Source organism: Cannabis sativa, chromosome X, assembly GCF_029168945.1.
Source record: "Cannabis sativa cultivar Pink pepper isolate KNU-18-1 chromosome X, ASM2916894v1, whole genome shotgun sequence".
NCBI lineage: Eukaryota > Viridiplantae > Streptophyta > Magnoliopsida > Rosales > Cannabaceae > Cannabis > Cannabis sativa.
This window is the reverse complement of record NC_083610.1, coordinates 13213395-13237836: the sequence shown is the minus strand read 5'-3', so window position 1 is coordinate 13237836 and position 24442 is coordinate 13213395. Positions and strand designations below refer to the sequence as shown.

The following is a 24442-nucleotide window of genomic DNA, read 5'->3' as shown; positions in this document are numbered from 1 at the left end:
AATCAGGTGAGACATGTCCCTGAGATCAAGAGAAACTTGATCTCTGTTGCTATGTTGGATCATGAGGGGTGTTCAGTCAAGATAGAGAATGGTGAGATGAAGGTGATGAAAGGTTCTAAGGTTATAATGAGGGGCTCATCAATAAATGGCATCTATGTCCTACAAGGAAGCACCATGAAGGACCAGATCAATGCCACTGTAAGGTGCAATGCTACCATGACTTGGCACAAGAGACTTGGGCATGTGAGTCACAAAGGTCTGAAAATTCTACATCAGAAAGGGGTCTTTGGAAAAGACAATATTCAAGACTTAGAATTTTGTGAACATTGTGTGCTTGGAAAATCCACTAGGGTAAAATTTGGAGTTGGGGAACACAACACCAAAGGAATTGTGGATTACATGCACTCAGATCTTTGGGGGCCAGCCAGAACAATGTCAAGAGGAGGAGCCAGGTACTTCATATCTTTTATAGATGATTTCTCTAGAAGAGTATGGGTACACATCTTGAAAACTAAAGATGAAGCTTTTCCCAAGTTCAAAGAGTTCAAGATACTACTAGAGAACCAAACTGGTAGGAAAATAAAGAAGCTAAGAACAGACAATGGCCTTGAGTTCTGTGCAGATTTATTCAAGGATTTCTGCAAGCAAGAAGGAATTGGTAGACACTTGACTGTGGTAAGGACTCCACAACAGAATGGTCTAGCAGAAAGGATGAATAGGACCCTATTGGAGAGGGTAAGATGCATGATTCTCAGCTCTGGATTGCCTAAAAATTTCTGGGGAGAAGCTGTGGTCACAGCCTGCTACTTGATCAACAGATGTCCCTCATCTGCTATCAAGTTTCAGACCCCCATGGAAGCATGGACAGGACACAATGCACCCTATGATCATCTGAGGGTGTTTGGTTGTGTTGCCTATGCCCATGTGAAGCAAGATAAGCTTGAAGCTAGGGCCAGAAAGTGCATCTTTATTGGGTATCCTGATGGAGTAAAGGGGTACAAGCTTTGGAGCATAGAACCTGGAAATCACCAAAAGTATTTCATAAGTAGAGATGTAGTGTTTGAAGAAAACAAAATGTACAAAGACACTCTACAAGTATCTATAGACTCAGCAAAGGAAAGAAATGAGGATGTTCAGTTTGAGGTGGAGTTACCTGCAAGAACTCCTCAATTCACACCAGCCACTGCAGAAGGACAAGAAACTGCAGAGAGTGAATCAGACCCTGATGATGACAGCAATATGGATTATGAATTGGTAAGAGATCGAAAAAGGAGAGCAATAAAACCACCAGCAAGATATGGCTTTGCAGATGTAGTGCATTATGCACTGAACATTGCTGAGATTGGTGAGTTTGAACCAAGAACCTATGAGGAGGCTATAAGAGGCAGTGATGGACCAAAGTGGAAGTCTGCCATGGATGATGAGATTGATTCTCTCAAAAGAAACAATACCTGGATTCTAGTAAAGGTTCCTGTTGGTAGAAAGGTTGTAAGTTGCAAATGGATTTTAAAACAAAAGGAAGGAATACCAGGAGTGGAAGTGGCAAGATTTAAAGCTAGACTAGTTGCTAGAGGATTCACACAAAGAGAGGGCATTGATTATAATGAAATATTCTCTCCTGTGGTGAAACACACTTCAATAAGAATCCTATTGACTCTTGTTGCAGTGGAGGATCTAGAACTAGAGCAACTTGATGTGAAGACAGCTTTTCTCCATGGTGATCTTGATGAACAAATCCTAATGAAACAACCACCAGGCTATGAAGAAAAGGGAAAGGAGGATCATGTTTGTCTATTGAAAAGGTCCCTCTATGGTTTGAAACAGTCTCCTAGACAATGGTACAAAAGGTTTGATGACTATGTGATCAAATCTGGGTTTAAGAGAAGTGTTTTTGATAGCTGTGTGTATGTCAAGAATGAGAAGCATCCTGTGTTCCTACTTCTCTATGTTGATGACATGCTCATAGCTAGCAAAAGCTCAAGTGAAATAGACAAAGTTAAGAGGGTGTTGCACAAGGAATTTGAGATGAAAGACCTTGGCCCTGCTAGGAGAATTTTGGGCATTGAAATTGAGAGAGACAGAAAGAAAAGAACCCTGAAACTGTCTCAAAGCAGTTACACTGCTAAAATTCTAGAAAAGTTTGGTTTTGCTGATGTGAAACCTGTGTGCACACCCCTGTCACAACAATTTAGACTTTCTTGCTCACAATCACCAACAACAGAAGATGAAATCACCTACATGGAATCTATTCCATACACCAGTGTTGTTGGCAGTATCATGTATATCATGGTCTGCACCAGACCTGATATCTGTCATGGTGTGAGTGTAGTGAGCAGGTTTATGAGCAAACCAGGGAAGGAGCACTGGAATGCTGTCAAGTGGATTATGAGGTACTTGAAGGGAACTATAAACACTGGATTAATATATGGCCAGAGTTCAAACAGAGAAGGTGTTCTGGGCTATGTTGATTCAGACTATGCTGGGGACATTGACACAAGGAGATCACAATCAGGCTATGCCTTCATGCTAAATGGCTGCACCATTAGTTGGAAAGCAAACCTACAAACTACTGTTGCTCTCTCCACTACTGAAGCAGAGTATATTGCCTGTACAGAAGCTGTAAAGGAAGGCATTTGGCTAAAGGGAATCACTAGAGAACTTGGCATTGACCAGAAAAGTGTAAGCATTCTCTGTGATAGTCAGAGTGCATTACATCTCAGCAGAAATCAAGTGTTCCATGAAAGGACCAAACATATTGATGTTAGGCTCCATTTCATTCGAGATGTAATAAATGATGGAAAGATCAAGCTAAGTAAGGTGTCAACTGAAGAGAATGCTGCTGATATGCTGACAAAGAATCTTGCTACAGCAAAATTTCAGCATTGCCTTCAGTTACTCATGATCAGTGATTAGTGACTTGTAATGTTCCCTCTCTTTTACATTGTATTTTTCTTTGTAATTCTCTGTGTAAAGTGTATTAGTAGTCAAGGTGGAGAATTGTTAATTTGAGTATGCCTACTAATACCCTTCCTTGTATCTAGGACACTAACTGTCATAACTGTTTTGACAGTTATGTTAGTTAGTGTCATACCTGTTTCCTATGTGTATAAATAGCCAATTGGCTTTCTAGTTTAGATATCACGTTGTAAAACATTAAGTATCAATAAGACATGTTATTTTCTCAGTTCTAGTCTTAGTGCATTCGAGTTCCTTAATCCTAGGTTCAGTTGTTGAACCTGTGAGTGTTCTGGTGTGAAGAAACTCACTCCTGCTGGTGTGATCGAAACTGGTGTTGACTCAACATAAAGAGTTAACTAAAAGCCAATGACAGTTTCATTAAGTGTTCAAAACCACAATAACACTAGCTAATATTTACAATTGACTGATTATAAATCGATCTTTATTATATCTCATTGGTAAATGATTTAATCTAAAACTCAACCAGCCTGGACTTCTAGGGCAAATTACTTAATTAATATACATTGTAATGATATTTGGCGGCTCGCCATGCATAATAGAGCCGCAAACATTAATAATTAATAATCCATTATAATTAATAATGGATTCTCCGAACCTTAATTATTAACAAATTAATATTGTTTATTCAAAAAAAAAAAGTAATATTTTATATACTACGGGGCCATCACTAACAAATATTAGAAACTGTACGTACCCACCTAAGTTATATCATGACAAAAAACACATAGTAAGTCCAAGAAAGAGTCTCTTTCGAAGAAAAAAAAAAAGAGAAAGAAAAAAAGAAAAAAGTTCTAGAAAGAGCTCATTAAAGTTACAATATTCTCATTAAAAACTAACGATAGATATAGAATATTGTAGTACCACAACTTTATTAATAAGGCTTTATTATTTATTTATTTTATTTTATTGCTAAATATAAGGCTTTATTATTGTGTACCAAATACTCAATAAGAAAATACCAAGTTGTGGGAGTCAATCATTCATGATACATCTACAATTCTTATTCATACTCGTAGTTAGGGGTGTTCATTGTACAATTAATATTTTTAGGTTTATTTAGATCAAATTATATATTAGATGATAGATTTTACCATTTGATTTAATCCAGTTAATTTCAATCATCGAATCATACATCTAATGGATGTTGGTTTAGATCGGTTTTGTCCATTGAATATATTTCATGTATATCTATTTATTTAATTTGGATTTATCTAATATTTTAGACCTAGTATTTATTGGATCGGATTGAATCCATTTAATATTTTAAATCCGGTATCTATTGAATTAAATTGGATCTATCCAATCCAAAAAAAAAAAGTAAAATTTTAATATTAATTTTCATACATACATATATTTTATTTTTATTTTTTACGTATGATAACATAAAATTTAATTATTCATTCAAACTAAATAAAAATATTAATTAGTTCGATTGAATGTTGGAGGTATTGGATTTTTGGACATTCCATCCAACATTTAATCTAATCTGATTGGATATTCAAAAATAACATCCAATCTGATTCTATCACAATTGGATATCTAATGTTTAGTCGTTCGTTGTAATTGGATCGGTCGATTATAATTGGATTGGATCGATTTATGCACACCCCTAGTCCTACTCCGAAGGCATTATGTGTGTTGTGAATATTTTAATTATTTGAAATGGCTTCTGATAAGGTGCGAAATACATGCAATAATTATTTTTATTTAAAATTAATATATATTGAAAATTATTAACCCAATTATAAGTTGCTATGGTATGAAAAGCACATGAAAACTGCTGCTACATTTGCATGAGATATGCAGTCTTATACTTATATGGTTCACACATGTAAATATTGCAGCACATACTCTCTAGAGATTTAACATCTGTCAAGATAGTGCTTGCTTGATTTGTGGCTTCGATATTGAAAATGTGAAAGACCTATTTTTTGATTGTCACTATAGTTGTGTGTGCTTGGAGTCTATCATTATTTGGCTTGGTTGGAAAACTCATAGTAGGAACAATATTGACAAGTTATTGAGATGGATGTCTAGATCGCGTCTATATATCCTCTTTTTATAAGCAAGTTTATTCTATGGTTCTTGCTGCGATTGTCTACCATGTATGAAAAAGCGCGAACTTAACTTGTTGGATGCAACATGTTACATCAATTTCAGTTTCTGTAAGTTAGTTAGTTAAAAAAAGAAATTAAAGAGTGTTTTGGATTTTGCAAAGAAAAACTAAAGTTTTGTACGATAGAGAATATGATTTTGTATAGATATTGTGTATAGAAGAATTTATAAGCCACTTGTGTGGTGCTAGCTAGGTTGTAAAGATGTTTGATTATGGAGCAATACAACTCACTTGCTGATTTAGGAAAAAAAATAACATATTGCAGCACATGAAACGGAAGAAATAACACTAACTTGCATGACAAGCTAATTATATAATCAAAGTATAAATGCACCCAAAAGATGAGATCTTGCTAGTGAAAATTTTCACTTTTTATAAGTGCTAAAGATTATTGTGTATAGTGTGGCAACTGGCAAGTACAATGTTTACTCGATCTAGCTTTACTAATTGGTTTTATTTAATTATAATTTAAGATCTTTTTCTCTATATATATATATATTTATATGAAAACCCAAAAACTTACTACTACTCTAGCGAGCATATATCTTATTGATAAGAAGAATGATAATAAATAATAAATGCTACTTTGTGATCCATTAGTTATATAAATAATGGGTTTTGATGAGATGATGAAATAATATGTCATTGCATATAAATAAGAAGATATATTTATAAGTTAAAGTTGAAGATTACATTAAAATTAGCTGAATGCTAGCTAATAATTGATATTCATAGTTATTAATTACAAAAGTGGTGAAAGTCAAGTGGAGGGGTGGAGTAATTAGTGGAGAGTATTTTAGAAACAAAAAGAGCATTAGCAGCCTCTGAGTAGTGAACTCCATCCCAGCTTATGAATTTTGACACATCCTCACACATGTTGTAACCAGCCACACCACACGCTCGGCCCCGCACGTAGTTGTGAGGTGGTCCACCATACCCACAACACGCCATTAATGGACTCTCAAAACCTATAATATACATAAAACCCCAATTACATATAATATATACACATTTGAAAATCATGTACGTATACATATATATATATGTACGTACCATAGATAGAGGGATTGGTAATGACACCGTATTTGATCGAGTACATGTCAACGTACACAATGGTAGTATCCTTTATTTCAGATCTGAGTTTTTGGGTGAGAGCGTAGAGTTGTTTGTTGAATACTTTTGCAACATTATTTAGGGTTTGAATGCATCCATACTTGTCCATATCACCCCTAAAATTTTGGCCAAGTATAGATAGAAGTTGTGGTAAACACCCTAGTGGTCCTGTATTGTGTATCCAAAAATTCTTTCCTCCTTGTTCATACAATATCTACTCCATATGTGCAAAAATTACATATAAAAGAAGTGATGACGGAATAAATTTTGATAATAATTGTACAATAAATCGATAATAAATGATGCAGTGAATAATATAGAAATTTTATGACTAAATCTCCAAAATAATTATAAAACTCATTATTAGTTATATATATTATTTATGCATATATATTGTATATATATATTTACTTCATTTAAAGCCGATTATCTTCTTATTTTGAGTTTATTAGTCAACAGAGACACAAGTTTTCCATTTTCATTCAATATGGGTCGCGGTATTCTTGAGTCCATCAATTGCTTTGATGTATTTAAATATTTGAAATTCTTAAAAAAAAAAAAAAAAAAGTTTTACACCAAAATTTTTCATTTTTTTTTTCTTTTTTACTTTGGGGTCAAATTTTTTTAAAAAATATTCTGTTTTTTTTCAAAAATATAGTATATTTTTTACACGGTTGTGTAATATTTTCAGTGTTATTCTACGTATTCTACGGTTGTTTTTTAAATGTTGTTTTAATTGTTGTGTGTTATTGTTTTACTATGCTTACAAGTAAAAATCTAAAAAAAAAAACATTAAGAATTGATCAGTATTTCTCATTAGAAACTCCACTCGATGCTACCGATATATTTATAAACGGGCCAGGCCTACATATTGAGCCCAGCCCATCTGGAGAAGGAAACAAATTCAACACAAAATGTCTGGAAATTTTAAAAATTGTCAATTAATTTTGAATAACTAGATAAGTGTTGTATTTTTTGTTGCGCCTCTACCATCTACATTTCACTAACTCATAAAAACATATGTATATAGATGCAATTCCACATGAGTGTAATATAATGATGATCATTGCATATGTATATTTAAGAGAGTATTATTAATTAATTAATACTAACCCGAACTGAAGTTTGGATGACAGTAATGAAGGATGGAATATTGTCTACAACTTGTGCATAGGTTAGGTTATTGAAAGTGAAGGAACTTGCTAGATCATTTTGGCCAATGTCTATTATGTAGAGTGCCTTCTTGAACTCTTCCTCCTTAACCAAATCTTTGTATCCTTTATGTACATACATATCCCATTAATTAGAACATAATTAATTTTGTTGAGTGAGAATGGTTTATATTTAATGTTAGTATGTATGTACGTACGTACCTTGTGATATTAGGTCAAGGGAACGAGCTCGAAATAGTTGGAACTGACGAATCTGGACATCCAAATTAAAAGGTTGGCGTTCAGGTTTGGTTGATGCTCCACTCACAGCAAAATTTACTCCGTGTGTGAAATTTGACCCCAAAGATTGGATGTATGGTGATAAATGAGCTATTTTAACATTTTCACCTGCATTTATTTAAGAATTTCATTATGGGGTTTTTACACCAAATTTCTAACTTTATTACTTTTTTTTTTTTTAACTGTGGAGCGAAATTTTTTTCAAAAATATTATCTAAGTTTTATATAGTGTACTGTATACTGTGTTAAGCTTTTATATTTGTTCCACGGTTGTTTTTTTAGTTGTTCCACTGTTATTTTAATTCTTCTGTCTTGTTGTTTTACAGTTGTTATATAAAAAGACAGTATTTTTATAAAAATTTCCGTGTGATAGTACAAGTTGTAAACTTTAACTCAAAATCCAGTATTTTCTTAAAAAAAAAAAAAAAACCCTTTTAATTAAAGAATAATTACATAAAACACTATTTTTTGTAAAATATTTATATTTTTACGTTCAAAGAATATTTTTTATATTTTTACGGTTTTCTAAAAAATAACACGAAAATAACATAAAATCAACAAGAAAACTACATAAAAGTAACATCAAAATAACATACATATAAAAAAAATTAACAACAAATTAACAAGATTACAACATAAAAAGACTGTATTTTCTGTAAATAAAATCAAAAAAATCGTAAAAATATTTAAAATTCTGTGAAACCGTATTTTTGTAATTTTTTTTGTTGTTTTTATGTTTTTGTGAAATAATCCCATTCTCTTGCCCACCAACAACAACAACAGCAACAATAGTATGGGTTTAGGCCCTTTGGGCTTTGAGCCAGAAATTGGTTAAACTTGGACATGAAAACACTCTACTACTCAAAGTTATATTTTTGCCATATTATTAAAACAAAGATTTAATTTTTGGTATTTTTAAGTGGGTATTACACTAATATTTGAATTTTTATTCGAGTATTTTGAAGAGAATTTTAAACATCTTTTTTTTTTCAAAAAAAAATAAATAATAATAATAATAAAAATAAATAAATAAGTAAAATATATATAAGAAAAATCAATGTGTAAATTGTTTAGATTTCTAGATAAATGTATATGTTAATAGTAATTTTACGTAATTAAGTTATAAAAGCTGAAACATAATTCCTTAAAAAAATGCCATTTAAACTTGTTAAAATTAATTATATGTTAATAAGGTCATATTTTTATAATTATTTTTTAAATTATATGGTTAAAAAAAACAATTCTTATATCTGATATATATGACCAAATATATATTGGATATATAAATATGTAAATTTCATTTTTTTTTAACCATATAATTTATTAATCTAATTCTCTCTTCTCTCTATTCAGGATGATGAATGAATTAAAACATGACTAAATGTAAATTAACAAGTCTATAATATATACAAATTCATCATTTTTATTAACAATGTATATATGAATAAGGAAAATGAAGTGTGTTAAATAAAAAGCGAATGAAAGGTGCTTGGAAATTAAGTAAGCGTCTTACAGAGAAAGTCAATCATGACTCGACCATCGCATAATCGGCCAGTTGGGCGGTGGAAGAAGGTACGGCCACTCGGAGGTCCGAAGATGATTCCAAAGCCAATGGAGAATCCACCTGTGTCTGAATTTGAGTCACCAAAGTTGAATATCACTGCCTTTTTTTTACACTTACCATTATTACCACACTTAACCGATGCACCAAATCCAAACAACATCACTACCACTACTATTACTGTCGTCCAAAACTTCATCTTCATATTCATATTCATACCAATTACTAACTACAAAAATACAATACTGTGTATAAAGTTAAACCCTCCCTTTTGGTTATTGTATATAGTAATAAACACTTCCAATAATTTTACATGTGAAAACAGACCCTCTTGTGTTAGTTTATCAATTAGTCTTATCAAATAAAAGGCTTGATTATTAATTTATAGTTTTCAACTCTAACATTTGTGTTCACCAATGCTCATGGAACGAATATCAAGACAATTAACGTTATACAAACAATCATATAATAAAATAGAGTTAGTGGTAATGACCAAATGTTGCTAATTAAGAAGAAAAAGACAAGTTGTCCTTTTAAAATTAAAATTGCAAGTTGAAGCTGCATCTAATGCTAGCTAGCAAGATGCTTTGTAATTTAAGTTGGACTGTATGTTCCTTTTTTTAGGCCTTAATTAAAGGATTCACATCAAATATATGATAACTGATGAGTCCCTCAATTTCTCAATTATTCTATTCATGTAATCTTCTTGACTCAGGATTAGTTTTCCTCTCTTTTGATTAGCCTAAAATCTTAGTTGCTTTCCAAAGTCTTTCATTCAATCATTAGTCTTTTCCTTAATTGTCGTCGATCAACATATGGTCAAAGCCCATATACGATGCAGATCATAAGAGGTAAAATTTATTGTATACTATTACAGTACAGAGTTAGTTAAAAATCCCATTCTGTTATTTTCTGGTTTTCTGTCAGAGTTAGTTACAGTCTCAACTATTGTAACAACTCTTCTTTTCTGTAATCTCTTTGCCTATAAATAAAGATCCTAAGGCCATTTTCATGGCTTAAGCTTTGCAATACTTTGTACCCAAAATATCTTTGTGTTTATTGATAGTCCTGTATTGATAGCTTCTATATGGTATCAGATTGCCATCCACATTGTTAGTCTCCTATGGATCCTGGCGTTCTTGAAAATCCCTCTGCTACTACAACTACTGAACTTCTGCTCCCTCCACCGCCGCTTCTTCATCTTCATGGAATCTGTTTCAACATTCTCTCAATTCCTCCCTCACGGTCAAATTGGACCGCACCAATTTTCTTGCGTGGAAATCGCAAGTCATTCCCACAGTCATTGGCCATGGCCTTGACGACATTCTTCTTACAGGTATTGCTCCACCTGCAACACTGGTTATTAGGGTTGATAACCCAGAATTTTTTGTCTGGAGAAGGAAAGATCAACTTCTTCTACGCTGGCTTCGTTCGTCTATGTCCAAGACTGTTCTTGGATCTATAGCCCAGCACAACACTTTCTACTCTGTTTGGAAAGCCCTCGAACAAAGATATGTCAGTCAATCTAAAGCTCGAGTTCTTCAAATAAAATCCTAATTGTCTACCATCACCAAAGGCAATCTTTCTATATCTGATTATTATGATAAAGTAAAATTGCAAGCTGATTCTTTGTCTATTACAGGTCATCCTTTGGATGAGAGTGATCTTGTTATGCACCTGTTGAATGGGCTAGGACCCGAATTTGATCCTGTCGTCGTACATGTTACTAGTCTTGTTGACAATCTTTCTTTTGAATTCATACAATCTCTACTGCTCACTCATGAAAGTCGCCTTGAACGCCATTACAATATTGGGGAACTCTCCACCAAAATGGTTGCTAATCTCTCTATGTCCAATCAAAGATCGTACAACAATGGTGTTCCAAGATCGACTGGGTTCTCTGGGCGTGGTTCGAACAACTTCCCCAACTCCAGACCCCCAAATAGGCCATATGGAAGGTCTGGGTACAATCAGCCAAGACTCTTGTGTCAAGTTTGTCACAAGTTGGGTCATACTGTAGCTGTATGTCATTAGCGCTTCGATAAAGACTTTGTTACACCAAGAATGAATGAAGCCAAAGCCTTTCTTATTGAGATTGATGACAATGACCCACCCCAGGCTCACTCCTCCACTAGAGTTCCTGATTTTGGTGCTGATCATGACTGGTACGCAAATACAGGGGCCACGAATCACATTGCACAAGGCATGGAAAACTTTGACACTGAAATTCCTTATTCCGGGTCTGAAACATTAGTTGTGGGCAATGGTAAGAGACTTCCTATTACTCACCTCAGTCATTCTTTCTTGCCATCATCTAGTTCTTCCCATTCTTTAGAACTTAATTCAATTTTGAAAGTCCCTAATATTACGAAAAACCTTGTTAGTGTCTCAAAGCTTACCAAAGATAACAAGTATTTCTTGAATTTCACTCCTCTTGCCGTTTTGTTAAGGAGGGAAAGTCCTGCTTAAAGGAAGGGAGAAAGATGGCATGTACATGCTCTCTCATCACACTTTTCCTCATCCTCAAGTTCAGATTGAATGCCATTTAGCATCTAAGCAACCTAGCAACAATTATAGTTGTCATAATACTCAAATTTCCTCATCCAAAGTCTGTAATAATGAGACAGTTCCCACTATCTCTACTGATTGTAATCTTTCAAACAATAATAATAAAAATGTTCTTCTTGCTCCTTCTATTTCTGATGCTCCTATTGCCTTTAATGTAGCAAAAACAATTGATGTTAATAAATGGAATTCAAAACTTGGACACCCTGCTTTGCACACACTCACAAGAGTTTTATCCCAATTGAAATACTCGGGCTCCATTAAAAATCTTGCCTTTTGTGAAGCCTGCCAACAAGGAAAAAGCCACAAACTTCCCTACCCTATATCCAACTCTAGAGCCTCCCAACCTCTATAACTAATTCATACAGATGTTTGGGGCCCCTCTCATATAGTCTCTAGCGATGGTTATAGGTATTATATACACTTTATTGATGACTTTAGCCGATTTACTTGGATTTTCCCCCTCCATATCAAATCTGAAGCATACTCTACCTTTCTTCAGTTCAAAACTTTGGCTGAAAAACAATTTTAACTTCCCATAAAGACTGTCCGATCCGATTGGGGAGGTGAGTATAGGTCTTTTGCATCATTCCTCACACAGCATGGGATTCAATTTCAGCATCCATGTCCACATGACCATGAAGAAAATGGACGAGCAGAAAGGAAACATCGTCACATTACTGAAACGGGACTCACTCTACTTGCACAATCAGGTTTGTCCTTAGAATATTGGTGGCATGCTTTTAACACAGTTGTTTTTACAATTAACAGACTCCCCACTTCTGTCATTGGCAATATATCTCCCTATGAGTGTCTCTTTCACAAGCTGCCAGACTACAACTTCCTCAAATGCTTTGGTTGTGCATGCTATCCACATCTCAGACCTTACTTGCCTAACAAATTAAATCTGAGATCCACCAAGTGCATCTTCCTCGGCTATAGCTTACATCACAAAGGCTATATTTGTGAGAACAAAGAGAGCCAAATTTACATTGCTCATAATGTCATCTTCAATGAAGAAGAGTATCCTGCCTCTGCTACAACATCAACAGATCAGGTACAATCTTCCTTCACTTCTCCTTTTCCAACAGTCAATTTCACCACCCCTACTTTAGTGTCTCACTCAACTCCTGTTTTGTCTGAGGAAAATTGTTCTAGTGAGCCTCCTGTTATGCAGCAACCATCTGTAGCAGTCTCCCCATCTCAGCAACCATCTGCATCTCAATCTCCACATAATACTCCTTCTCCCACAAACACTCATACAGGCCCTCCACCCAACCCACCTGCTATTCCCAGCATTCACCCAATGGAAACACGATCCAAGAGTGGAGTGTACAAATCCAAAGCCTATCTATCCACTAACTACCCTTTACCAGAATCCTTACTCCCAACAACACCAACTTCTCTCAAACAGACCCTTGCTGATCCTAAATGGCACAAGTCCATGGATAATGAGATGCATGCTCTTAGAAGAAATAAAACTTGGACCTTAGTTCCATATCAACCACACATGACAATTGTTGGGAACAAATGGGTACACAAGATCAAAATAAATGCAAATGGCTCCCTTGACAGATCTAAGTCTAGACCTGTTGTTGGGTTTTATGCCCTAAATAAAACTCCATTTCAATGTAATCCATTTTATTCAACATCAATAAAGAAACAGAAGTATTTTTCATTCATTTGTATGTTTTGGTTCATCTTATCAATTGCTTGTCAATTTGATTTATGTTGTGAAAAATTGTGTACGCAAGTATACACAATCGTAACAAGTAATAAAGTGATAAATCGAGTATCGTCTCCACAGGGATTGAAAATTGGAAATTGATTTATAAAACTAATTACTCACAAATTGGTTCAAATAAAAATAAAATAAATTGTTGAGAATATGTAAAAATTAATAAACGCAAACTATGAAGAAAACAAGCTAGAACTATTAAATTGACCTAAAAAAATGCAAAGTTGATATAATGGTGCAAATGAGTATTGTTGCAAATTGATGATGTCAACTAGGAATCTAAAGTGTCATAATCCTTTTTCCAAAGTATTTATGGTTTGATTCTCTAATTAATTAACATATTCCTATGCCCAATTAATTTTAAGAATACCAATTTAAGCACAATTTCTTCAAGCCATACAAGGTAAATAACACATTCCTATGCTATTTACAAATCACACTTTTCTAAGTTGATATTCATGCATCATTCAAGCAATTCCACTAACCCTATTTTTTCTAAAATTAAGATTAGCTAGTACCTACTAATGGTGATCAAGCAAAAGTAAGCAATTGCACAATAAACACACTTGAATGAACAAAACCAATTCACTAAAACATAGCAACAAAATATCAAATCACAATTTAAGTCAAGAAAATAATTCTAGCAAAAAGAAAATTAACTCATAATAGATTGTGCAAAAATTACAAAATTTAAAAGAAAAGAAAGATAGAAATAAAAACCCATTTAGAGCTTGTCACAAGACTCTAAGTTTCTTCTCCAAATCGCTCTTCTTCTTCCTCTTGATTTTTGCCAATCTCAAAATTAAAAATGCTAAATTAAAACCCTAAATAAAACTCTCTCTCTCTCTTTTCTATTTTTTTTTCTTTTCTTTTTCTTCATTATTTCCTCTTTGGTTGCTGTAGGCATCAGGGCTCCAAAAAGACCCAGCCGCCTCTTCTATTTATGTTCACGCCTCCTTCTTCGTTTCTAGGGCTTCAAATCTGAATAAACCCTAATTTTCACGAACTCCCTCTATTTAAACCAAGTCTCATCTTTAAAATTCGTGAAATTACAAAACTGTCCAAAAATCCCGTCACTGGGGTCCCCGTCGCGACTGGCAATGCCCCCGTCGCGACGAGGTTAAGCAACTTTGTCTCGAACTTCTCTCTGCCAATCCCCGTCGCAACGGGGATATTGTCCCGTCGCGATGGGATTTGGCAGCAACATATTTTTTTGGTTTTTCTTCTCAATTCTTTCACCACTTGTCCTCAATTCTTGTAAATACTTTCTTTAAACACCCGGGGACCTGAAACAAAAGAATCAAGCGTAAAATAGCCCTAAAACTAGAAACAAAGAGTGAAAAGTAACCGAAAATATGTCCCGAAACTTAGACTAATTTTAGCCTAACATCTTCACCTTCTTTTTCTTTTCTTTCAACAAATACAATAAAGGAAATATGTAATTACAAAGGAAGAACCAAGACTTAGACAAATGGCAACTTATGATTCAACAAATAATGGAGCTTTAAATAAACTTGTGAAGTGGCACTCTCTAGTTGGACATTGATGTGGATGCATCAAATCTTTTTCTTATATTGAGCACATTAGAGTTTCTCATTTAAATTTACCACTTTAGTTTTATTTTTTTTAACTTTTAACCATAATTTGACTCCATAATTACATTTAATTTCTACAAATAACACAATATTGAGAATAAAATTTTTACAATGGGAAACTAAATAAACTTGACAAAATATTACAAAATTAATCTAAAAAATATTAAAATTAAGATTTATGGAAAACTAAATAAAACTAAGTAAAAATTATTTTAATAAGCTAAAAATGCTTAAGAACAAAACTAATTTAATAGACAAAAAGAGCCAAATAACTCTATTTTCATAGAGTTATCAATTTATAAATTCATCTGAAACCTTTTTCACATACTTGATCCTGTTTATTGTGCTGTCAACACTTTGGAAAGTAAAGATGACTATGTGAATAAAGTTTCCTAGATTTATCAGACACAGGGTTTTACTGATATGATAATCTACAACAGAGTTTACTTGCATTTGGAGAAATGCTATGTTCTTTCCAGAGCATTAGTTAAAGTAAAGCTCAGGTTGGATGCATGGAGTATGCATCGGAAGGGACCGATATTGAACTTTGACTTAGATTTATTAAACTTACCGTAATATCTATTCAAGTCAATATCGCCTAGTTGATCCTAGATCAAATGATCTTAATCCTATTATGATTAGGCTCAATCTCAAGAGGCTATTTGTGTTCTTTGATTTGTTAGTTAAGCCTACTTTTTGGTCAGGGTGATACGTACATTTTGGGAACACGGTAGTGCAATTGAGTGGGAGCGCTAACATAAACATGGAATCTATAGCTTCTATCTGGCGAATAGTAAGTAAAGGATGATCTCCTTCGAGCTTGACCAAACGAAAAATAAATAGTGGAGTACTCATTTCACATAAGCTGAAATATCATTTATACGGGGTTAAGTGTTTTAAGGATAAAATACATTGTAGGGTGTAACGGTAATCTAATCCCTTTACAGTGTAGATCATTCATATAGAGGATCATTGATCAAATTAGGATTATAACAATGGATAACTAATGATGTGTCTATATGGTGGAACATATAGAGCATTCTATATACTGAGAGTGCAATTCTAAGTTCTATGCGTGGATTCAACGAAGAATTAATAAGTCAGTGAATTTAGGTTATAAATTCTTGATCTGCTTATTGGAAGCTCAGTTATATAGACCCACGGTCCCCCCACTAGTTGAGATAATATTGCTTGTAAGACTCATATGATTGGTTTTGATTAATCAATTATAATTCTCAAATTTGACTATGTCTATTTGTGAATTTTTCACTAAGTAAGGTCGAAATTGTAAAGAAAGAGTTTTAGGGGCATATTTGTTAATTATGATACTTTGTATGGTTCAATTAATAAATATGATAAATGACAATATTATTTAATAATTATTTATAGTTATTAAATAGTTAGAATTGGCATTTAAATGGTTGAATTAGAAAATTGGCGTTTTTGAGAAAATGAGATGCAGAAATGATAAAACTGCAAAATTGCAAAAAGTGAGGCCCAAATCCATATTGCCTAGGGCCGGCCACTTTTATAGGGTTTTTCATCTGATATTTTCATTATTTTAATGCCAAATAATTCAAACCTAACCCTACTGGAATGCTATAAATAGATAGTGAAGGCTTCAGGAAATTTACACTTAACTTTCTACTTTTTCCTTCAGAGAAAAACTTGAGCCTTCTCTCTCTATACATAGTCGCCACCTTCTTCTCTTTCTTCTTCCTTGAAATTTCGAACCACTTAGTGATTAGAGTAGTGCCCACACACAGCAAGTGATACCTCAATCATAGTGAGGAAGATCGTGAAGAAAGACATTCAACAAGAAGGAGTTTCAGCACTAAAGAAGGAGAGAAAGAGATCCAGGTTCAGATCTTGATAATACTCTGCGACAGAAATGATACAAGGGTTAGAGATCTGAACGGAAGGAGACATTTAATTCCGCTGCACCCAATGTAAGGTTTCTCATACTTTATATGTGTTTATTTCATAATCGTTTTAGAAGTTCATATTTAGGGTGTTAATCAACATACTTGTGAGTAGATCTAAGATCCTGGTAAAATAATTTCCAACACTTGTTGCAAAGGGCTACTCTCAAACACCTAGTATAGACTACACTGAGACATTTAGTCCAGTTGTCAAGCCCACAACAGTTCGGCTTCTTCTCACACTTGTTGTATCCTTTCAATGGCCGGTTCAACAACTTGATGTATCCAATGCATTTCTTAATGGGACACTCAATGAGACTGTTTACATGCAGCAGCCCCCTGGCTATGTAAACCCTACACAACCAACACATGTCTGCCTCCTACATAAGGCTCTCTATGGTCTGAAGCAAGCCCCACGAGCCTAGAATGACAAGCTCAAACAAACACTCTGCCACAAGGGATTCTCTCCTTCCAAATCTGACAACTCTCTCTTTGTTAATGGATCTGGTTGTGATATAATCTACCTATTAGTTTATGTCGATGACATACTAATAACAGGCCCTAATCATGTTCTCATCAGCCAGCTAATTACTGATCTCAACACTGAGTTCTATATCAAAAATCTTGGTGCTTTGCACTACTTTTTAGGTGTTGAAGTTCACAGGACAGCCTCGGGTATGCATCTTTCTCAGAACAAGTACATCTCCGAATTATTAACAAAGCTTCACATGGATGGTGTCAAGCCGTGACCCTCACCAACCAATTCAGCTCAGCAACTTTCCCTCACCAGTGGTGAACCATTTTCAGACCAAAGCTTGTATCGCAGCACACTTGGTGCACTACAGTACTTAACGTCAACTAGGCCAGACATTGCTTTTATCGTCAACAAGTTGAGTCAGTTCATTCATGCTCCCACCACAATTCACTGTGAGGCATGTAAGAGATTGTTTCGATATCTCAAAGGCTCCATCAATGAAGGACTCTTAATCAAACCTGCTCTTCGACTGTGTATACAAGCTTACTCGGATGCTGATTGGGCAAGTTTCCCTGATGATCGTCGTTCAACCGGTGGTTATGCTGTATTCTTTGGAGGCAACCTTGTCTCCTGGTTTGCTAAGAAACAACTTGTGGTTGCTCGTTCAAGCACGGAAAGTGAGTTCCGTGCCTTGGCGAATTGTGTTGCTGAAGTCAAATGGATCAATTCTGTTCTTTCAAAGCTCCATGTTTCTCTACCATCTTCCCCAATCATATGGGTTGACAACCAAGGAGCTGCGAGTCTAGCTGTCAATCTTGTGTTTCACGCTCGATCGAAACACATTGAAATTGACTTGCACTTCGTTCGAGATCTTATTTTTGCCAAGACAATTGAGGTTCGATATGTCCCTTCCATAGACCAAGTGGCTGATATCTTGACCAAGGCATTGAGCAAAGACAGATTCCTCTATCTCTAAACCAAACTTCAATTGTGTTCTACACAATTTCGTTTGAGGGGGATATTACAGTACAGAGTTAGTTAAAAATCCCATTCTGTTATTTTCTGCATTTCTGTCAGAGTTAGTTACAGTCTCAACTGTTGTAACAACTCTTCTTTTATGTAATCTCTTTGCCTATAAATAAAGATCCTAAGGCCATTTTCATGGCTTAAGCTTTGCAAGACTTTGTACCCAAAATATCTTTGTGTTCATTGATAGTCCTGTATTGATAGCTTCTATATATACCGACGGGCGACGGAAAAACTTATAAAAAAAATTGGAGAATTTTCATATATATATAAGAATTGAGGGTATATGTAATACCCTGGAATTAAGGAAATGGATTAGCAAAGCCCTAACTAGTTAATTGAGTATTATTGTAGAATTATATTATATTATAATTTATTATATGCGAATTAATATGAGAAATGACATGTTAAGACCCCGTTGGTGAGTTAGGGGCATTTTAGTAATTTTGACCCGAGAAGGGTAAAACTGTGAATTTAATTTATTTATGTGCTTATGAACTATATTATTATATAGTATATCTGGTGTGTCCTTTTTCAGGTGTGTTCTGACAAGTTGGCGCGGTATAGTCACAATCGGGTATTTCGGGCTGAACCGGGTTCGGGGCCGAAATATAATTTTGGGATAAATTATTGGCATTTTATTTATGTGTGAATAATCTGAAATTATTTAAATATGTGTTATATATGAAATGAATTCAATGCCCTTGATTGTTTGAGTATGTGAGAAATGGCCCTAGGGGCAAAATGGTAAATTTGTATTTTTGGATTTATTTTCAACTAAAGGCCTTATTTGTAAAAAAATGAAATTCATTTTCTGCATTTACCTTAACCCTAAAGCAGCCCCCTTTCCTCTCTCTCTCTCTATCTCTTTGTATTTGGTTGAAAAATTGGTGATTTGCTTGGTATACAAGCTTGAAATTGAAGAATTGTTTGAGGAGTTGTGGCTTGATCATTGCATTGAAGCTTGAGGTAGTTTTTCTATTGCTGAAATTTAATGAATTTGCTGCTGTGATTTTATGGTTGAAAAGCATGAAATAGGTTGGGATGGTCTTGAGATGCATGTTGGTGTTTTCTTGTTGATTTGAGCATGTTTGTACTTGGATCTTTTGAATTGATGTTGGGTTAGGTTTAGACAGAATTTAAAAGGAATTTTATTGTGTTTTTATTCTGTTATTGAACTTTGAAATTAATTGTTCAAGTTCAAGTTCTTGAGCTTGAAGTTCTTGGTGATTTTGCTTAAGTTGGAGCTTTGAAGTTTATGATGTTTAATCTGAATTTTTGGGGTTTTTAACATTGGATTTTTAATGCATGAATTGTGTTTTAAGCTTTTGATTTAATTACTGGAAAATCTATTTAATGGATTTAAGTTTTGGTTGTGAATTGAGTTGAAATGGATGAGTTTTTGGGGCTGAAATTCATTGTTGAAAGCTGATTTTTAGTTGCTGGTTTTTGGTGTTGTTGGAGAGTGAATTAGGTGTAATTCCTCTCTAATTACTTGGTTTATGTTAGGTGAAAGTTTGGTATGATTGTGGGTTGATATAGCATGAAAATTGGTGTTTTTGGATGCATTTTCGTGGCTGGAAACTGGGTTTCCTGGGTTTTTAAACCCAGTAGCCGCGGCCATTTTTGGCAGCTTATTGTATTTTTTTCGGGTTTTTGTTTTGGTCATAACTTTTGACTCGGGACTCCGTTTGGGACGTTCTTTATATCGTTGGAAAGCTCGTTCCGAGCTCTATCTGAATATCTGGAATTTAAATGCCCAGTTTTTAATTTGTGGAAATGGATTTTGGGATTAACCCTATACTTGTGTATCCCGGAATTGTGACTAGGATTACCGTCACTTGGTCAGGAGCACCCGGAGATTTGGAATCTCCATATTTGTGAGACATCAGGTAAGACAGTAGTTAGCACGTAGAGATATGCGCAATGGCGCTTATATGGAATGTGATTTATATGAGAAACTAGAAACCGGGATTAGAGTTATTACTCTAAAGTGAGCGGTTTATTGGCTTAGGGTTATTACCCAAGTGAATTGTTAATATGTAATTGTTATGCCATGATGTATATAGCTGTATATTGAAGTAAAGGGTTATGTGTTCAAGGCATAATCGGGTTGGACTCGGTAACTAGAACCGAGATGAACCGTTCTAAGGCCTTATTGTAATTAGACGTGTGAGCGTAACACGTAGGTCTATGCCACATAGACATAAATAGGCGTGTGAGCGTAACACGCAGGTCTGTGTCATACAGACAAATATGAAATGGCATTATTATAATTTATGTGATGAGTTATATATGATTAACGATATATCTTCTTGTCTTCTTGCTGGGCTTGGCTCACGGGTGCTCTACTGTGCAGGAAAGGGTAAATCTATCTCTGATCAGCCATGAGTATGGGAGTTGGGCGATGTATGTACATGTTCGGGCCACACTAGACCAAGCGGGTTGGGGTCTACCAGCGTTGAAACTTTTGTAACTCTATTTTTGCCGCTTAGGTCGGCTAAGGAGAAAAGACTTGTAATATTTTGTAAAATGATTTTTTTTGGGATCCCGAAACATGTAACTTTTGTTTGTAAGGTTAAAATTATTACAAGTTTATTTTCATTCCGTTTTCGTTTAAAGTTTTAATTTCTGCGCTTATTTTAAAACCAATCCCGTTTAGGGGATTAGGGTTTCTTAATCATATTGGGTAGCGTGCCTAAATCTTAGGGCGTTACAGTTTGGTATCAGAGCGCCAAGGTTTTTAAATTTCCTGTAGACCGGTCGAACATGTACAATCATCGTCAGAGATAAGCTCGACTCATGGTGCAGTAAGTGTTGAGAGTAAATACTTTACTGCTTATTTGATCAATTATTTACCGCTTTCCATTTTAGGCAGTATGTAAGCATCTAGAGTATTTATGTGATATATGATGCCATGCTTAAAATGCTATATGTTAAGTGTTTAATTATATGAAGTAAATAGTTGAGTTAGGGTTTAAGGTAATAAATGCATAAGTGTGGTATTGGTGCTTAACTCGCTGGGGTTGTTGGTTACAGGGGTACTTGTAAAAATGGACCCTCCGCAATCATCTAGACCACAGGGCGAGCAAGTAGAGCATGGTGTAGACCAAACCAATCCACCGGCACCGCCTGCACCTCCGCAGAATCCGGGGGATAATGCGGGGGTTGGCAATGCTAATCCTCCTGCTGACTAGCAGCAGATGTTCCATGAAATGCGAGGTATCATACTTCGTCAAGAGGAAGAGTTGCGTCGATTAAGGCAACCGGCACCGGCTGCCCCTGTTGAGCAAGTGTTACCACCAGTGCCTGTGCCAGTGGTGGGTAACCAGGGGTTTATGATGCCGCATAGAGATTCCGTGTTTGAGCGGTTTGTGAAGCTGCAACCTCCTACTTTTCTGGGAGGTACTGACATAATTAAAGCTGAGCAATGGATGAGTACAATCACCCGTATCCTTGATAATATGGGAGTGACGGGAACAGAGAGAGTGAATTGTGCAGCTTTCATGTTACAAGATCATGCCCGCGTCTGGTGGGATATTGTGGGACAGACTCGTGATGTCAATGCAATGACTTGGGATGAGTTTAAGAATTTGTTTGAAGAAAAATTTTATAACATCGCTGTGAGGACTTCACACATGGAAGACTTTGTGAAATTAACTCAGGGGAAGATGTCTGTGGCCGAATACACTCTAGAGTTTGATCGGCTGTCCAAGTTTGCTGGTGATCTGGTGCCCACAGATTTCACCAGGAAACAGAAATATGTGAGAGGACTGAATGCCACAATCAGTCGGGACTTGAAGATTACCACTACTCATGACACTTTGTACAAGAAAGTGGTAGAGCTAGCCTTAATTGCTGAGGAGGCTGAGCATCAGGTAATAAAGGAGCAGACTGCAAAGGATGTTGTCACGGCATCAAACCCTGCTGCTAGTGGTAATATCAGTAAAGGGACCGACAGTGGTAACACTGATCACAAACGAAAGGTTGATGCTTCCGGAACATCAGGGGGTAACAGGAAGTTTCAGGGAAACAGAGGTGGCCGCCAGGGCCGCGGATCTTCATTCAGGTCTTATCCCGGGTGTCCTAAATGCAAGAAGCACCATCAGGGTGAATGTTGGGCCAAGATATGCTTCCAGTGTGGCATGGTGAGCCACTTTATCGAAGATTGTCCTCAGGCCAAGAAAGAGGAACCTAAGAAGAATACTACACAAAACCTGAGGTAACTTTTTACCATGACTCAGGCTGATGCTGATGCTAGTCCGTCAGTGGTGACAAGTCAGTTGTCTATAAATGGTTGTTCTTATACTGTATTGTTTGATTCGGGAGCTACCCACTCTTATGTGTCAAGTAGAGTAATTGAAAATTTCGATAAACCATGTGATATTTATGCTTCGGGGTTTGGTACCCTTTTACCTTCGGGAGACCTTATAGTATCCACTAGGTGGATTCGGTCCTTGTCCTTCTGGATTGACGGTTGTGAATTAACCGCCAATCTAATAGAATTGCAACTGTCTGATTTTGATATAATCCTGGGAATGGATTTTCTGTCTAAGTATGGGGCAACGATTGACTGCAAGCGGAAGATGGTGGTGTTTGAGCCTGATAGTGCCAACCCAACAGTGTTTGTGGGTAAAGTTCAGGGGGCACGCATACCAAGAATAACACTTTTGAAAGCTAAGGACCTGATGAGCAGAGGTTGTCTGGGATTCATAGTTACTGCAGTGGATACCAGCCAACCTGTGACATCTGGACCTGAGAGTACAAGATTGGTATGCGAGTTTCTTGACGTCTTTCCAGAAGATCTACCGGGATTGCCACCTACCCGGGAGATTGAATTTGTAATTGAGTTGGTTCCGGAGCGGAACCAGTATCAAAGGCACCGTATCGAATGGCTCCAGCGGGAATTAAAAGAATTGAAGATACAACTACAAGAACTACTGAATCTGGGATTCATTAGGCCGAGTTACTCTCCTTGGGGTGCTCCAGTATTATTTGTGAAGAAGAAAGACGGGTCTCTGCGAATGTGTATTGATTACCGAGAGTTGAATAAGCTTACCATCAAGAACAAATATCCTTTACCTCGAATTGATGATCTTTTTGATCAACTGAAAGGGAAGATGGTCTTCTCCAAGATCGATCTTCGCTCAGGCTATCATCAGCTGAGAATTCGAGAGGAAGATGTCCCGAAAACTGCTTTCCGTACTCGGTATGGACATTATGAATTTCTAGTGATGTCTTTTGGACTCACCAATGCCCCGGCGGCATTCATGGATCTTATGAATCGGGTATTCAAGGATTACCTGGATAGATGTGTGATCGTGTTTATTGATGACATCTTGGTTTATTCTGAATCGGAAGAGGAACATGAGTTGCATCTTAGATCTGTATTGCAACGATTACGAGACCACAAGCTCTATGCTAAATTCAAAAAGTGTGAATTCTGGTTATCTCGTGTCTCTTTCTTGGGGCACATAGTAGATAAGGATGGGATAATGGTGGACCCGGCCAAGATTGAAGCTGTTCGGGATTGGCCAATACCAAAATCGGCTACTGAGGTCAGAAGCTTTTTGGGCTTAGCTGGGTATTATCGTCGATTTGTTGAGGGTTTCTCAAAGATCGCTGTACCCTTAACGGAGTTGACTCGAAAGAATTTGAAGTTTGTTTGGACTGATCGGTGTGAGAAAAGTTTTTTGGAGTTAAAGCAGCGCTTGATTACCGCTCCAGTGCTAACTCTTCCTTCAGATAAGGAAAAATTTGTTGTTTATTGTGATGCCTCGAGACAAGGTCTCGGCTGTGTTCTTATGCAAGCTGGAAAGGTAATAGCTTATGCTTCTCGGCAGTTAAAGGAGTACGAGCAGAGGTACCCTACTCACGACTTAGAACTCGCGGCAGTAGTAT

At 35.8% G+C, this 24442-nt stretch overlaps 2 protein-coding genes and 1 long non-coding RNA gene across 3 annotated transcripts; 2 read left to right on the top strand and 1 right to left on the bottom strand.

The window, feature by feature from the left end:
* Positions 1–5732: 5732 nt before the first annotated feature.
* Positions 5733–9576, bottom strand: LOC115716042 (GDSL esterase/lipase At1g09390-like). Its single transcript, XM_030644739.2, has 5 exons — positions 9173–9576; positions 7582–7767; positions 7322–7485; positions 6149–6422; positions 5733–6063 (listed from the first exon to the last, which is right to left on the bottom strand). Exons 1-5 carry the CDS (start codon positions 9435–9437, stop codon positions 5834–5836), a joined length of 1119 nt encoding a protein of 372 aa, XP_030500599.2. The 5' UTR covers positions 9438–9576; the 3' UTR covers positions 5733–5833.
* A 9267-nt stretch (positions 9577–18843) lies between these two features.
* On the top strand, positions 18844–21148 carry LOC133031913 (uncharacterized). The gene is made up of 2 exons (XR_009684953.1): positions 18844–19510; positions 20901–21148. It is a non-coding gene; the product is annotated as an uncharacterized LOC133031913 (long non-coding RNA).
* A 608-nt stretch (positions 21149–21756) lies between these two features.
* LOC133032040 (uncharacterized) lies at positions 21757–22767 on the top strand. Its single transcript, XM_061105858.1, has 2 exons — positions 21757–22264; positions 22385–22767. The coding sequence occupies exons 1-2, from the start codon at positions 21757–21759 to the stop codon at positions 22765–22767; spliced, it is 891 nt and encodes a 296-aa protein (XP_060961841.1).
* The last annotated feature ends 1675 nt before the right edge of the window (positions 22768–24442 follow it).